This window comes from Fulvia fulva, chromosome 12 (assembly GCF_020509005.1).
Source record: "Fulvia fulva chromosome 12, complete sequence".
Classification (NCBI taxonomy): domain Eukaryota; kingdom Fungi; phylum Ascomycota; class Dothideomycetes; order Mycosphaerellales; family Mycosphaerellaceae; genus Fulvia; species Fulvia fulva.
This window is the reverse complement of record NC_063023.1, coordinates 37,132-52,818: the sequence shown is the minus strand read 5'-3', so window position 1 is coordinate 52,818 and position 15,687 is coordinate 37,132. Positions and strand designations below refer to the sequence as shown.

At 52.7% G+C, this 15,687-nt stretch overlaps 5 protein-coding genes across 5 annotated transcripts; 1 reads left to right on the top strand and 4 right to left on the bottom strand.

Annotated features, from left to right (window-relative positions):
* Positions 1–45: 45 nt before the first annotated feature.
* Positions 46–1,392, bottom strand: CLAFUR5_13376 (uncharacterized protein; the record flags this gene model as incomplete). Its single annotated transcript, XM_047912524.1, has 2 exons — positions 46–1,341; positions 1,390–1,392. The coding sequence occupies 2 exons, from the start codon at positions 1,390–1,392 to the stop codon at positions 46–48; spliced, it is 1,299 nt and encodes a 432-aa protein (XP_047769040.1).
* Positions 1,393–2,151: 759 nt separating this feature from the next.
* Positions 2,152–4,086, bottom strand: CLAFUR5_13375 (uncharacterized protein; the record flags this gene model as incomplete). Its single annotated transcript, XM_047912523.1, has 1 exon — positions 2,152–4,086. One exon carries the CDS (start codon positions 4,084–4,086, stop codon positions 2,152–2,154), a length of 1,935 nt encoding a protein of 644 aa, XP_047769039.1.
* Positions 4,087–4,653: 567 nt separating this feature from the next.
* Positions 4,654–6,083, top strand: CLAFUR5_13374 (uncharacterized protein; the record flags this gene model as incomplete). The annotated part of the gene is made up of 4 exons (XM_047912522.1): positions 4,654–4,695; positions 4,725–5,455; positions 5,509–5,581; positions 5,637–6,083. The coding sequence occupies 4 exons, from the start codon at positions 4,654–4,656 to the stop codon at positions 6,081–6,083; spliced, it is 1,293 nt and encodes a 430-aa protein (XP_047769038.1).
* A 1,179-nt stretch (positions 6,084–7,262) lies between these two features.
* On the bottom strand, positions 7,263–8,942 carry CLAFUR5_13373 (uncharacterized protein; the record flags this gene model as incomplete). Its single annotated transcript, XM_047912521.1, has 1 exon — positions 7,263–8,942. The coding sequence occupies one exon, from the start codon at positions 8,940–8,942 to the stop codon at positions 7,263–7,265; it is 1,680 nt and encodes a 559-aa protein (XP_047768662.1).
* A 4,131-nt stretch (positions 8,943–13,073) lies between these two features.
* CLAFUR5_13372 (Putative galacturan 1,4-alpha-galacturonidase C) lies at positions 13,074–14,341 on the bottom strand (the record flags this gene model as incomplete). Its single annotated transcript, XM_047912520.1, has 2 exons — positions 13,074–13,109; positions 13,175–14,341. The coding sequence occupies 2 exons, from the start codon at positions 14,339–14,341 to the stop codon at positions 13,074–13,076; spliced, it is 1,203 nt and encodes a 400-aa protein (XP_047769037.1).
* Positions 14,342–15,687: the final 1,346 nt, after the last annotated feature.

Sequence of the window (15,687 nt, the reverse complement as noted above, 5' to 3'; positions counted from 1 at the left end):
GGGGACACTCTTGCGACGGGACTGTACAGATACCAGGTCAGTCTATCAGAACATCGCCTTACTCGCCACACTCAGCAACCATGCCGCATCCGTCCATCCTCCCACTTCACCCTTCCCATCCTTCCCATCCCCCATCGGCGCAGGGCGTGGCTGCGCCGCCAAGCGTTCCTTCTCCTCTCGTCTTCGTTCCATTTCAGCGGTCATACGGTTTCGAGCTTCGTCAGGCGATTCGCTCCTCCTCGCACTCCCGAGATCATCATCCGTCGTCTCAGCTCCTTCGTCATTTTTGAAAAGGTTGAAGTTCATGAGCTTGTCCACCACACTGCCCAATCCAAAGCTGTTGGATTGTGATAGTTTGTCGACTTCAGCTCGGTCTTCGTATTCGTCTGATTCTTCCCGGGGCTTCGCAAAGGCGACCTCATCCTCTGCTGGAGCCTCGTGGACGGGTGTATCGAAGTAGCCTGGCACATCCTGCGCTCTTCTCGGCGTTCTTGTTCCAACTGGACTTGCGATTCTACTAGTCCGCTGGCTTGCGTTACGACTTCCATATCTACTTCCCCAGTTTGATGCCGATCGTCCACTCCTTGCGAGGACTGGACTTCCAGGTCCCTCAAACTGTCCTAGTTGAAGCTTCGCTGTACTTGCGCTGAGTCTCGCCATCTCCTCATATCGATCATCGTCTTCGTCATCCTCACTCTCAGGCACAGTGAGGTTTGTCGAGCTCCGCCATATTTGTCCCTTGCCTTCCTGGACCAGTGCTGCAGCGGTAGAGCCTGTGTGTCGTAGCCAATCATCATCGTCTAGATGTCTTGGTGTCGCGATACCGCTCTTTGGCCGTCTCACATTGCCATGCTTACGCAACGGCACGCCTTGACCCGATAGCCCATGCCGTTGCGCAGTGATGGCAGCCTCACTCTTAGCTTTGGGGATGTTTCCACTACCGAAGTCTGCTCTTCCTCGATTCTGCGCGAGACTGCGAGCATTGGCATTGTAGGTGTATTGTACTTCGTCTTCTGCATCAGCGTCGCCATCGGCGAGGGCATTATCATCGTCATATATCGACACCCTCCTGCTCAAACCTCCGCCAAGGTGTTTCCGGCTTGAGCTTCGCGACAGGATACCGGGTGTTGTTGGGGCGGAGCGGCCTTGGAGGTAGGAGGGGTGTTGGCGTGTGAAAGTCGCGTCGTCGTCGGCATAGGGGCTCTTTGGGGTCTTCGGGCCTTTGCCGACGTCGTCGGAAGGTTCAGCGAACTTGGTGGATAGTGGTGCGAGGCGGAGGTTCGATAGGTTTGTGGTTGACCGCTTGGAGCGGGATCGGGATCGAGGGGTGCTAGGGTTGGACTGCGAGTGGTGAGTACGGTCATGGTCAGTGGGGAGGGCTATGCATACCATTATCGATGTGTAATCTTCAGCGATATGGGCGTGGGCGTGGTGGTAGGCATGTGAGTGTTTTGAAGTTGAGATCAATGATATCGGGGTTCACTGCGGGATGACAGGGATGCAGAATGTGGGGTACCGCGGTCTTCACATGTGACAGCTGCACTTCACCTCTTCGACAATCATCAAGAACGGCATCAATATCATCGGAAAAGCATTTTACGCCTATTATATCTCTTCCGAGGCAGTCCGTCCTATGGCTGTGTGGTCAGAGCCCACCATGATTTCTGCGGGTCTCCGCCATGCGCGCCTTGCTGTCCCCTGGATCTCCCGCATAATGGACGATTGATCATGCCAGATCCAGAGAATCGCTCTTCTGGACGTTACTGGGCGTCGTATGTCGGATCTACGCAAACCAGACGATGTGTATGGACTACATTATGATGGACGATGCGCGGCGGGAAGCTTCCTGCCGTCTTTCAATCTCACAAAGTCTCGCCAAAGAGAGCAACTCATCATCTCCATCCAGCACGACAAACCATTGAAGACTCATCAAAATCCGCCATTCTCGGCAGCGGGCAGTGTTAGGATTATCGAATGCGTTCTTTCGGGATCTCTGGCAGTATATGCGAAGATCACAACCATATATACATCGAAATGTCTGCTCCAGAACATCACAATCTCTAGACAGCGCCATTCACCCAAGAGCAACTCCCTCCAGATTTCACAAGCTTGACGCCCTTCGGAATCCACGAGAAAAAGCTGTGCTTGAAGCTACACGCTCATTCGTCGCCGACGCGGCGTGGACACATCTTTTTCTCTGGCAAGTGGCTTCTGCACCGCAAGCCAACCATCTATCCGAGCCCTGCTTTTCCCGGCAGCAACTGTACTGTGGCTCTCGCCAAGGTCTAGGAGCCCGACAGCTGCTGTTTCTCCCGTACCTGGCTCACTAGGCGCAAGCATTTCCACGGGACGACCTGTGATGAGATCGAGATCATTCGCCGTCTCGAATGCTGTGTGGGGCGGGATCCAGTCATTCACATCGAGATGACCGGTCCGTCTGTTATGGGCTTCGACGATGCTGGGACTATAGCCATCACTGGCTTGGCTGCTGAAACCTGTCGACTTGGCCGGAGCCCGCGATACACCGGCATCTTGTGCGTCTCTAAGTACCCTCTCGTATTCGGCTTGAGCATCAGAAAGCTCACGAGTGCGTTTCTGCTTTGCCAAGAAGAAGGCTTGATCTTGAGCCTTTGCTAGTGCTTTCTCACTGTCGTCGAGATTTTCAGTCCGCCGAATGGCATCCAGACGCTCCTCGCACCAATCGAGTTGATCGACAGCGGCGTTGTATCGCTCCTTTAATACAACCGCCAGACGACCTTTCAATTCTGCCGCGAGACTGGCCTCGTCTACTATGGGCATGTCAGGGTCTTGCAACGGCGTGGAAGGCATCTCTCCACCGTCCCATATCCAGTCCAGCTCATCATCGTCATCATCGCTCGGCAACATAGCAGGATCAACCATATTCTTGGCCACGAAGTAATCTTCGACAGTGTCGTAGAGGCGTACCTCAGCTTGCCGGAGTTGAGGCCCAAGCTCTTGCAGGTCTGCTGCTGCATTATCGCAGATCTGGTCTAATTCGAGAAGGGCGTCCGATGTCCTCAGCTTGTGCAGTCCTTCCTCAAAGATTGCCAGAGGGACGTTGCCGTCTTGATGCGGCTGCTGCCGTGCGCGGAACACAGCGACGATCGCTTCGAAGATCTCGTCCCTCTTCATGGTCTGTTCTTTCCGACTATGTTCCAACGCTATCTCAAGCTGCGTGCGACGCCAGTGAAGGTACTGGCACTCGGCGAGGTCGTCAAAGAAGTAGCATGGAAAGCCTGCAAAACGATGAGACTGCTCGACATCAATCTTATCGAACAACGAGCATATTGCAGACGCTTTCCGGCTTAGCGTACTCGCACCTTCATTCGCACCCAGTACCAACTTGTTCCGCTCGGATTGCTTCGACCGGATAACGCTTAGCAGATGGTGGAGCTTGTCCAGAAGATGCTCGATCTCGGGATGTTGCCGCTCTTGCGAACCTCGTCGATCCGTCAGGCGGTCAATCCTCGCCTCAAGCCTGATTCCGTGCCTGGTCAGAGTATCCAAGATGTCTTCTCGTTTGTGGATCTGGACAAACTGCTCCTTTACCCAGCGGCGGAGCTCGACGTGTGCTCCCAAAAGCTCGACGAGTCTTTGGGTCGTCTCAGTCTGCACATAGTTGTCCTCCCAGTCCTCGTGGCAAGTAGGCTGGCGGCTATACTCGAGGTTCGATGAAGTCTCCAGCACAATCTCGGTCGCCGCTTCCTCAGCCGGGTGTATTGTCGAAACATCACTCGACGAAGAGGACCCATCAGCGCTTTGCAGAGAGTCTTCCCAGTCTCCGCAAGATGGAAGACCATTGTGTCTAGCATGCCCTGAAGACATGACGTCTTTTGGATCCGTCCTGTCATCTCCGCTATGCTGCATGCTTATGGCGTGCGCATCAGGCGAACTTGGTCCAGCGTCAGTGGCGATGACTGCAGCATTCTCTGCTGACATTTGGGGAATGTCAAGATCGTGCGTCAATTTGCGCCTTCTGGTTGGCGACACCTGAAAAGCGAGATCATCGTCCGATGACTTGCGCTTTCCAGACCCACGTGGCGATGTTGGCGGCGTTGAAGACATCTTGGACGGTCTTTCGTTTTGTCTTGTTGAAGTGGTTGAGTCGAGTGTGGTGAAACTTGGGAAGAGAAGGCAGGTTTGCTGAAGTTGTAGAGGAAAGGAAATTGTTCTGGACCCTTACTTCAACAGTGGCTTTGTCCGCTAACACATGACACATGCCGCGAAATCATTCACCGGCATCGTTCACCAGCCACAATCGACACAAACATTCACCACTTATGACTCAAAGCTCCACAGAGCTCGCTCATCCAATTCATTTCTTATCTTCTGCTCGACATCCCGACCAACAACATCAGATCGCAAAGACTGACATCACCTCCGCTCTGACCACCACCGCTGGACTCCATTGCCGAACGCGATACCTATCAACGGATGCGGAATACCTCGTCGCCGTCGTGAGGAAGACTCGCTACCTCGACAACGAGCGGAACTGAATCGCGGTCCAGACAGCTTCCGTCTCATCCAGCTTCATCAACAAGATCCATTTGCCACACCAAAAACTACCTGTGTCCGACACGGATCCCCAGAACGAGCGAAACGGGGGTCGCCCTTACGACGACCAGCAACGCCATGACCGGCAACGCCCCGACCGACAACGCGATACTCGAGGGGGTGACTACCGCAGATACACCGCTCCGCAGGGTGGTGATAACTACTATGGCAACCAAAATCCCGGCACGCAAAACATCGGCGTTCAGCATGTCTACGGCAACCAATATCACGATGGACACCACTACGACTACTGGCATCGACGTGATCCTCGACCCGCAGATCAAGGAGACTATTATCGACCTCGAGAGGAAGACCGTAGAGCGACACGGGCACCGAGGAATCACAATCCAGTTGGCAATGGCGAAGGTTGGGCTGTACGTCAACCTCGAGCTCCACCAGCACAGCCAGCAAGACAACAGCCGGTCGCTCGACCGCCCCAACAGCAACACACCCCATCAGCTAGCTCGGGTAGCAAGTTCCTGGTCCCACAGGGTGACAATAGGCTTGCGATGAGCAACCGCGCGCCCATCAACGCCAATACTCAAGCACCGCACACCGCACAAACCAATGTGACCATTCAAGATGTCAACATCCCCCGCGACTACTTCGAGACGATGAGTAGACCCCAAGCCGAGAAGGAATACAAATTTACCAGAGCATATTTCCGTAAGCTGTGTGATCGTCTGGGCCGAAGAACGTACGAAAGTGAGCATTGGGTGTTTCCTGATGATGAGGATAAGCCAACGCTTCGCCCCGGCAATATCATTTTGGCTTACATGAACAACGTGCGAGGTGATAGCAAGGATCCCAACGAGGATGACACCAACTGGATTCCCCTCATTTCTGGGGACATCGCAATGTCGAAGCCTCAGGCGGGCTTGTCCGCGAACCTACTGCACAGAGCACGGACCTGTCTCTGCTTACAACCATCAGCGGGACCATCAACTCCAGGACTGCTACCGTGGAGGACAGCCTCTTGGGAAGAATCCCGCTTCTGAACAATTACGTAAGTAGAGTACAGCACTACCGTCGCTATGTACCGCACTGACTGTGGCTTTTAGGTTCAGATCCACGAGGCGACTGATGAGATCAACACACCATTGGAGCCGGCCTGCAAGTTTCCTCGCATCCTCTTCGATTCAAACGGCAGATATCCTTGCAACAAGGAGGACCGCTTCATCGATATTCACAAGACCTATCCTCACCCGTCGAACTCACCTTACATGATCATTGGCCATGTGAAGGGCATCCAAGATTTTCATATTATGCACCAGATCACAGCCGCTGCCAGCGTTCGTAAGCTCAACTTATCACGAAAGAACATCCAGGAAGAGCAGAAGAAGGCAGACAGGAAGGCGCGCTTCGATCGTGAGGACAAAGAGAGACTTGAGGAAAGCAGAAAGCAGAAGCGGAGAAGCAGAAGGCGGAGGAGGAGAAGCTCGCCAATGAGCAACAAAAAGAGGGGGACAGGTGCGAAGGACAGCGACCGCAGGCCGCAGAGACTCTAGAACATGCTCGACAACAGCTGCGGAACATGCGGAACAACCAGCCCCCCAACGAACGCAGTCAGAACATAACCGGCCGTGAACATGATGCAGGACCACCGCTCGGAGACGGCACAAACACCACCCCACCAGTTGCCTCGAGCAACAACGGGACCTCCAACAAGCGCAAGGCGGGAACCAACCGGCCCTCACTGCTAGAGCGTCTCGGAAAAGACATGGGCCCCTCCACCTTGGCTGGCTGTCTCGGCGAGGGCACGACGTCAATCGGAAGCACGCTGACGAGGACAAGGAGAATCGGGACGCAACAAAACGAAGGAAGCTGTGAGTGTAAGTGTGTGGAAGCTCGACATGCGTAGCTGGGTACTGGTGCACGATTTCCCTTTGGGTCTGGTAGCGTTTGGGTAATGAGTGAGATGGGAGGCATGGAGAAACTTGCTCGGCGTTCTGGGTTTGCTTTGGATGGGTGCGCCATGATAGGTACGAGTAATGCATACATGGATGGTCTGCTGACGCTTTCACTTCGTGCTACTCAATATATGGACGTCTTGTTACAGCTCACGGATCACAGCTTGCAACATCGCTTCCGAAGACTCAAGGCAAGGCCGTCACATACGAGAGCACTCAGGTACATGTAATGTTGTAGCGATCCTGCCTCGAACTGACTTCGTACACAACTTCCGGCTCCACGGACAGGATTTGAAGCTTTGTAAGCGGAGCTTTGCATAAATGCAACAGCTCAACCTCTTCTGTCAGCACGACCTGGGTGACTACGAACTTACAATACACATCCCACGCCGCCCTTCCCTGGCTGAGACTCACAGAAGGCGCCAATAGAAGTAAGCTATCGGCTCCTGGCTAGTCAAGGCGATTCGGACTCGTGTTTGCGTGGCGACTTGCGCGGACATGGCCAAGCGAGAACGCTGCCCCGATCTCGAGGTCTCTTTGAACGCGACAGAACTACTGGCGTACTACACAACCGAAGACAGAGGACGTGGAGTACCCTTATCTTGCGCTGAAAGCATCATTCAGCTATGCGGCAGCGCATTTCTGGTAAGTAAGAGCAAATTTTTGACACGAGACACGACTTGGAATCTACGCTGACATCTTGGCATCAAACTTCTGGAACTTTACTCTATGATCACGACTCCATCGGCCAAGCGTAGTCTGGGATGTAAGCACTGACTACACACTCATCCGCCACCCTCTGCTCTTGAACACATCCTTCTCGCTCACTATCTGCGGCGTCTGCATGCGTAACCACACATCAATATGGCCCCTCTGCCTCGCTTGAGCGATGGTGCTGTAGCTCTCGCCAAGGACCAGAGGCTCAAGATCTGGTCGTTCTTCTGGCTCGCTAGGCTCGAGCATCTGGACGATATCGCTTTGAGCGAAGAGAACTCTCTTTTTGGACGATGTCTCGGTATCAATCCACTTCTCGATACCGGCGACATCCGTTAACTTTATGTGGGCCTCGACAGTGTCCGCACCGTAACCATCGCTAGGGTGGTCGCTGAATCCGGTAGATCTCGCCGGAACCCCCGCGATACCTGCGTCCTGCGCACGCTTGCAGACATCATTGAACTTCTCCTCGGCTTTGATGACTTCCCTCGTCCGCTCTCGCTTGGCTAGGAAGATGGCATGATCCGGAGACTCAGCCAGTGCACGCTCTGCTGGATCGATATCACCAGCATCCCGCAACGCTTCGAGTCTGGACTGAGAGCTTTCGAGCTCCTGCCGGGCTTCTTGGAAGTGAGCCTTCAATATTGGAGCGAGTCGCTTTGTCAACTGCGTGGCGAAGTCTTGCGTCCCGTCTGCTTCTTCTAAGCTGCCCGCGGCCGGCGTGCAGCAAACTCTGGAGTTGATTACAGAGATATCCTGCGGACTGTTCTCTGGTCCAAGATCTGGTACCGTCTTATCTACCAAGAGTTCTCTCGCCAAGAAATAGCCTTCGAGGGTCTGGTACAGTGTGTTCTCTGCTCGAGACTGATCAAGCTCGACAGCATCAAGCTCAGCACTGTACCATTGGCACTCCTTGTCTAGAGTCAGGAGCTCCGGCGATTCGCGAAGCTGCTTGATCTGCGTTTCCAGTTCCGATGTATCGGGCTCATGACCAGGACTGCACGAGCTGCGCAGCTCAAAGATGCGAGCCAGAATAACCTGGATCTCGTCTCTTTTGCCGATCTGCTCCGCCTGTAGCCGTATTCTTTCACGCCGGAGCTCTTTACTCTGGCTTTCGAGCTCCGAACATCGGTCGAACTGCTCGAAGATCGGGTCGGGAAGATTCCAAGAGGTCAGGTAGCCCCGGATGTCGATCGCACTGCACATCGTGTAGATCTCACGCGCTTTACGCATCAGTGCAGCGAACTCCTGGTTCGTCTCGATGGTCGAGTCATCCTGCTGCTGCTGCGCTTGCTCAACGTCCTGCTTGAGTATCTCAATGCGCTTCTCCAAAGCATCCATTTCCAGTCGATGTCGTCTGGGACCACTAGAGCGAAGCTTTTCTGCCCGCTCTTGGAGAGCGATGACACCGCCATTCTCGGAAGGCCCACGCTTGTCCTGGAGAATTTCAAATCCCGCCTCCCAAGACTCGCAGGTAGCCTTCGCCTGGATCTTCTGAAATTCAGCAGAGGAACTATCGCCATACTTCTCAGATGAAGATCCTGGCAACGGTTGCAGAACATTTGTCGTCTCTCCAAGGATATTGTCAGGTGGTTCGCTGGGCTTTGCTGAGGGGCCCGTGAGCGTTGCGGTATTTGGTTTCCTACGCCGCCGCGGTGAGTTCTCAACATCGGTAGCTAGGCTACTCTGTGACAGCCTTCGCTTAGGAGATCCTTCTCGCCCAGTTACTGACATATTGTCCATGTTGTTATCGGATGACTGTTGCACAAATTATGGTTTTGCTAGCACGACCTGGTAACAAAGAATAATCCTTGTTTATCAAAGGACGTATCAAAGAAAAGTGTTGGCAGTATAACGCACAGACAAAGCCACACTCACCTACACAAGCAAATGGTCATAGCGCGGCTTTCTTCGCGCACGTGACGGCGAGTTGAGAATACCTGCACACGAGATTCATCCATAACGGCTTGCAAAGTAAACGTAGCTGCAACACGCTGCCATTAACAGACGCACGAACCACGTCGCTAGTTGTCACGAATATTCACCTCAGCTTGCTCTTCTTCAGAAGCTTCTCATCAGGAAAACACAACAGCGACACCCTTGATGTAGACCAAGGTCGACTTGATCGATCTCGTGTTCTGCATTGTCCTCAGAGCGATCCAGAACGAGCTAAACGAAGCATATCGACCTTCCCGACCGACTACTTCGACAACATGACGCCTGAGCAGGTCCAAGTGCCAGAGAGGTTCCTTCGTGGTTACGTCCAAAAGCCTGTCGACCATCTACCCGCTCACAACGGCGAGTAGATCCGGGATGCCGAGAAAAGTAAGAAGGAGGGGTGATTTGGCATGATCGTTCTTGTGGTCTGGATCGTCTTCAAGGCTGATCAGACCGAGCCGAGGAGTGCCTCAACTGGCATGTCATACCTATCTCCGGTTCAGACGCCTCGCTAGTCGCTCGTACGTACTGTGGTGTTGGTGGGTACTCGCTTACGAGGGTCTAAGGGCAAAACGCGAAATTCGGCTAATCTCGCACTCGCGTGCCCTCGAAGGTTAAAACATAATATCTAACGCATATATATTGAAATAAACACTTAGAGCTTCCTCGTCGCGTCGAGAAGACGGAGCGCCGATATTTACGATATTCGAATATACGCGTTGTTGCCTCGCTATAGGGTCGGAGGGCAAGCAATTCTATGTTAGTTCTACGAATACGCGATAGCTTTCGAAGGACACTGTCCCTCGAGCCTATAGCTTATGGGCTATCGGCGAGATAGCTACGTACAATCGTTCTTATATATAGATAGATAGATTTGTCATTCCCCTGTTCTAGGACCCTATCCGGCCTATATAGGTATATATCTATTGTTATATACAAAGGGAAACCCGAATAGGTGAAAACCCTTCCCGCCCCCGACTACTCCTTGTCTATATTAGCTTTCCCTCTGAACGTACGTAGTCCATGTCACTACCCCGTTAGCCCCCGCTCCTAGCCGGTCTCGTCGCGCTACGTCGTGTCCTCTCTTCCTGTACTGCTCCTACTAGGCGGTACTGTTCTAGCTAGCCCTTCTCTAGTATCTAGTTCGTAATGCGCCGTAGGTCCTCAGCGTTGTTAAGAAGTGCCCTAATCGTCCGGTTCCTCGCCTTTGCCATCTACTCCCCCCTTCCTAGCGACCACCTCGGACAGACGAGGAGTGCGTGCCGTACGTTCTAGGAGCGATAGCCGTAGGGGCAGCTAGTATTCGTGTATCCTGGAACCTTCCTCTATAATAGGTACCCCTAGAGGCCGATGTGTTCGCTTCGTAGTTGGGTTGCTATGCTACTCTATGCCCTCGTAAGGCGGTAGTGGATAAGCTTCGGGGGGTGCTTGACCGCGGATTTCGTAGCTGACCATTCCTTAGGTTGTCCCGCTGGCTAAGGGCGTCCACTGTGCCCTACACCCTAGTTGTTCTACCTCTCTTTCTATAGTTGCTCTACAAACGACTTCTTACCTTCCTATCGCGTTACTAGCTGTTCGTCCCTTGCCCGATAGTTCGGCTCGTTTCCGGGTCGAATGCCCTTATACGCTAGTACTGATTCGCGGGCCCTTACGACTACACTGGCGATGACCTTCTGTACTAGGTACTGTGCCGACTTGCCTAAGTAGGAGGTCCGTAGTCCCTAGATGTATAGGTCGATCGGCGGTATAGCGGTCTCGTGCTTAAGCATCCTTATTAGTATCGACTTGTATACCCCGGTGACCTTCCTTAGGCATTAGTTTTGGATCTTCGCTAGCGGCGCGACGAGTCCCTTCGATAGGTAGGCCCTCTCGCCTAAGGACTATACTTAGCTACTATAGGTAAGGACTGGCCGTATAATAGCCGTATATAGAAGTCGTAACTACCGGAAGTCCGCCCCCTATATAGACGTAGTGAGCCTCTAGCATAATGCTATATTCTGTTCAGCTTTCCGTAATATTGCCTATACGTACTTCCTCTACCGTAGCGCCGGGTCTACCTATAGTCCGAGGATCCTAAGCTGATTTACCGGGTTAGTCGTGTACCCCTATATCTAGATAGAAGCTTATATATTGTAGAACCGTGGCCGGCGCGTAAAGTATATTAGATTGTACTTTTCTAGGGCAAACCGAGCCCCGTGCCTCCTAGCCTAGTCCTCGTAGATCTTGTGCTTCTCTTCTAGTAGCCTATAGTTCTCCTTAGTCGAGGAAGACTACGCTAGGATGTTTATGTCGTCTACAAAGCCGCTCGTAGCGGTGTTCTAGGATTCTAGGGCTAGGAGTAGCGTCGCTATAAAGAAGAGGAACAGAATAGGTGCTAGCGTTAAGCCTTACGGGATTCTAGTATAGACTACTTGAAATAGGCTTCTATACTAGCCGACTAGGATCGACGTACTACGGTTTTAGAGGTAGGACCGTACGAAGTTGACAAGCTACTTAGGGAGTCCTTTCGACCTTAGGATATAGAGTAGCCGCGGGTATAACACGTAGTCGAAGGCTCCCGATATGTCTAGGCTAAGTAAGGAAGCTACCTTGTCCCTATTCTTATACTAGATAGCCTTTACCTAAGAGGTGATAAGTTCTATCGCGGATAGCGTCGATCGCTATAGGCGCGCACCTATCTAGGTGTCTAGGAGTAGGGAGTGTTCCTCTACCGCCTCGGAGAGTCTCGTTATAACTAGCTTCTTAAGCGCCTTCCTAAGAGTATTAAGGAGCGTAATTAGGCGGTACGACTTTACCTACGTATAGTCTTCCTTCTACGGCTTACGTAGGACCACTATCGTCGATTGTTTAAATGCTATCGGGTGGTATCCGGTCTATAGATAGGCGTTGAAGATCGCTATAGCTGCTAGGGCTAGTTGAGCTCTACACTTCTTTAGTAGCTCGTTTGGGATCCCACGTTCTTATATATATTATTTAGGAACCGTTTCTTACGATTAGCTATATCTGTTTACGTTATTATGTTATTCGAGATGTTGTCGCTGTCTTAGCGGGCTACGAATACAGATTTGACCGAATAGCGCAGTTTGTCCTTAGGCGCTTCGCTAGAAGACCCCTAAGCCCGCTTTACCTGATCGGGTAGCCCTGGGTCTGAACAGCGAGCGCCTGAGAAGGAGGTAGTGTTATACCTAGAGTTGCCATCATTCTAATCAAACTGAAGCTATACATACTCGCCGAGAGTAGCGAGATCAACCTGCGACTTAAGGCAGTAACTACCTTCAGCAGTTCCAATACTAGCGAGGGCACGCGAGAAGACCCGATCAGAGGCCTCCAACCGAAGTTGGCGGATTATGTGAGTCCATGATAGACTAATTTATCAGCACGGTACCGAACTGACAATGGGATATAGTTTCAACTCCTCGACGTCGAGCTAGAAGGTGAACCTGTCTACTACATAAGGCCCGTCTACTTCCACAGCAACGGTGCGTACCCGTTAAACGGCAAGGGCAGGCCTCTGGGCGTGTATGAAGACCTTACGCATCCGCATGGGGCACCATGGATGCTGATCGGCGAGCTTGCCGAGGACGACGACGTCAAGGGTGTCCAGGTGACCGAAGAAGAAATCAGCAAACTTCGTGCTCATACAGACAGATCGGAGGCGCAAATAGCGGACACGAAGAAATTCGCAAGAAGATGCTGCGAGTCTGTGAGGAGAGATGTGGGCAGATTGCGGATAGGTGTTCAGGGGCTGTGTAGAAATCCAGTGCCGAGAGGTTATGCTCTGCCAATGCTGAAGTCGAGTACTAGACCGTGACTTAAGCCTTAACACGAACGTAGTACAGCAAGCTTCTCATAACCGTGCTCAAAATGTGACAAAGGCTCATAAATCATAAACGCACTCAACAATCCACTCCATGTACGCCTCCCGCCTCCGTCCAATTACAGCTCGCCACCCCCGTACTCGTCCCGCCACCACTAGTATAAAGGGTATAGTTCCGATAATCAATATTATAGCAAGGCCGCCTCTCCGAACAACTCACACTCGCCATCGTCTCCCTCCCATCAAGATACCCCGTAAAATTCACAAACTGCACATTCCTCACCAGCATATTACTCGTCCCCGCCGCAGTCCCATTGTCACCACTGTTCTGCGTAATCACGCCCCCAGCCTTGGCACCCAAGACCTTGAAGTTGGAGAACAGCATGTTCGTAACGCTCCCCCATCCGCCGCCGCGGGGCTGGTAGTCGGACTCGTAGTCGCGGTCGCCGCCGGAGACGAGCTCGCCGACCCAGGTTTTGATGTAGACAGCGTTACCGATGTTGTCTTGGGCGCCGCCTTTGATGAGGGTGGCGTTGTCGATCCAGACGTTTGCGACGGAAGCGTCGTCGAGGTATTGGCCTAGGCTGCCGACTGCGATGCCGTTGCCGCTGTGGCAGGTGACGTTCTTGATGGTGATGTCGAAGGAGCGGGGTTTGATGGCAATGCAATCGTCTCCGCCCTGGTAGGTGAAGTTTGTGAGGAGAACGTTACGGGTATCCATCGTGTTGAAACCGTCGGTGTTTTGGACCCAGTTGTAGCCTAACGGAGTTTCGGGGGAGGTAGCGTTGACGTGGATGTTGGAGAAGTGCAGGTTGGTGGCGTTCATGATGTTGATAGCCCAGAGTTGAGGTTGGATGATGTGGAAGTTCTTCACGGAAACGTCGCTGACATTCCAGAGTTGGAAGGGGATGGGACGGCCTGGACGGGTTGCGCCCACTGTATCATTGCCGCGTTCATCGAAGTACCAGAGTTGACCGTTACCATTGATGCCACCGGTCCTGTGGCCGTTGATACGGATGTGCTCACCAGTAAGAACGAATCCAGCAGCATGGTTCTGGAATTCAATGTGGTAATTGTTGTTGCGCCAATAGTCGAGGTCTTGGGAGAAAAGCCATTCGCCGTGCCAGTCTATCTCCACATCGTTGACCACGGGGTTAAGCTTGGAGTTGATGTGGTAGGTGTTGCCTGCTGGGAAGATAATGGTGCCGCCGTGGCCGCAGGTGTCGAAGGCTTTGAGGATGGTAGGAACATCGTCGGTGGTGTTGCTTGAGCGTGGAGTGACGGTGCAGATTGGTCGTCCATCTTGTGTAGAGTGCGATATACTCTGTGCTCTGACGAGAGTGAACAAGCTTTGCACAAGAAGTGCAAGAGTGCTGTGGCGCTTCATGGCCAGCGGAATGGGTTGAAGCTACAGCTTTGCTATAGAACTCGCTTCAGCGTCAGGATCGAGTGAATGTCTGACAAGCAGAATAAGCCAAGCTTCGCTGACTTGCTCCATTATACCTCACGTTGCCTCTGCATCGTCATGTCGCTCAAGATGCGGAGTGCATCAATTCAGGCACGGAAGAATGCATCCATGTCGATCTTCGGGTCATCTCCCTCCAAGGCTCAGCTTACAAAAGCATGTTGCATTGCCGGTAACGCAGACTTTGCACATGTTGGAACGTAGTGTCGTACGCACGAAGCAAAGCTGTCTTGAAACACTTTCATCGCCGTGTCAACATCTCAATGGACTATCACTTCTTAGCTATGACCACAAAATCGAATGCGTATCTATCCATTGTCGCATCAGCTCTGTACTTGTACTGAAGGCGCATGAAGTATCACATAAAGCCCAACATCAGCTGAGAGTCGGGGATCTTTCAGGAGCCCTACCCAACTCCTGTAGTCTGTACAGAGTCTCGATGTAGTGCAGCCAAAGAGTTGCCGTTCGGCTTGCGCATGCCGGGTGTGCGAAGTTCTCCGCCACTGCTTTCATGTCGCATATAATTCTGCAGCCACTAGATCGTGGAAAGCCGCCATATCTGCTCTAGCGCCTGATGTATCACCGTGGCTCTTCCTCGCGGCGAGCCTTGCGTTGCCTTAATAGAGCGATGGACGGCATTGAAGCCTGGTGGCGACCGAGTCTAGATTGCGAACCCAACAAATGATGCCCGACCTGTGCGTGCCGCAGCGTGACAGTGTCGACTTTTACGACAGATTTGAGGATAGCTTGTGACTTTGTACGATAAGGACCACGAAAGGTCTCAATTCGAAATCAAGACCAGCGACGATCAAGTGTCGAACCAACTCGAAATGGCGGATAGCTCCAGAACATGCAGCTAACTCAGCCACATTCCGAACCCGATCTCAGGGAGGCGTATCCGCAAACGTCGCTCGCTGTCCGCGTGAATCCCGAGCGTCTGCTCTTTCCCAGATTGCCGAGATCGTCAGCCTCGTGTGATTTCTTCCCCCAGGGCCAACAGCACAACATCCAGCCATGAAGACTTCATTCCTTACAGCTGTTTCACAGCCTTGATCGGCACCCCCATCGCGTTCGAGGTTGAAGCCGACCCTCTAGCGCCGATACTAGCTCTACTGGCTGAGCGTCAAGCTGATTGTATCGCGTGGTGCCCCAGTGGAGGGACGTGGTGATCGTTTCATGGTGTGTAACGATGTGGGCAGGGTTCCATGCGTATGCGAAATCGACGCCTGTGTTATGCTGACTCTCCAGCTGCTGACAAAGTGTGCGTA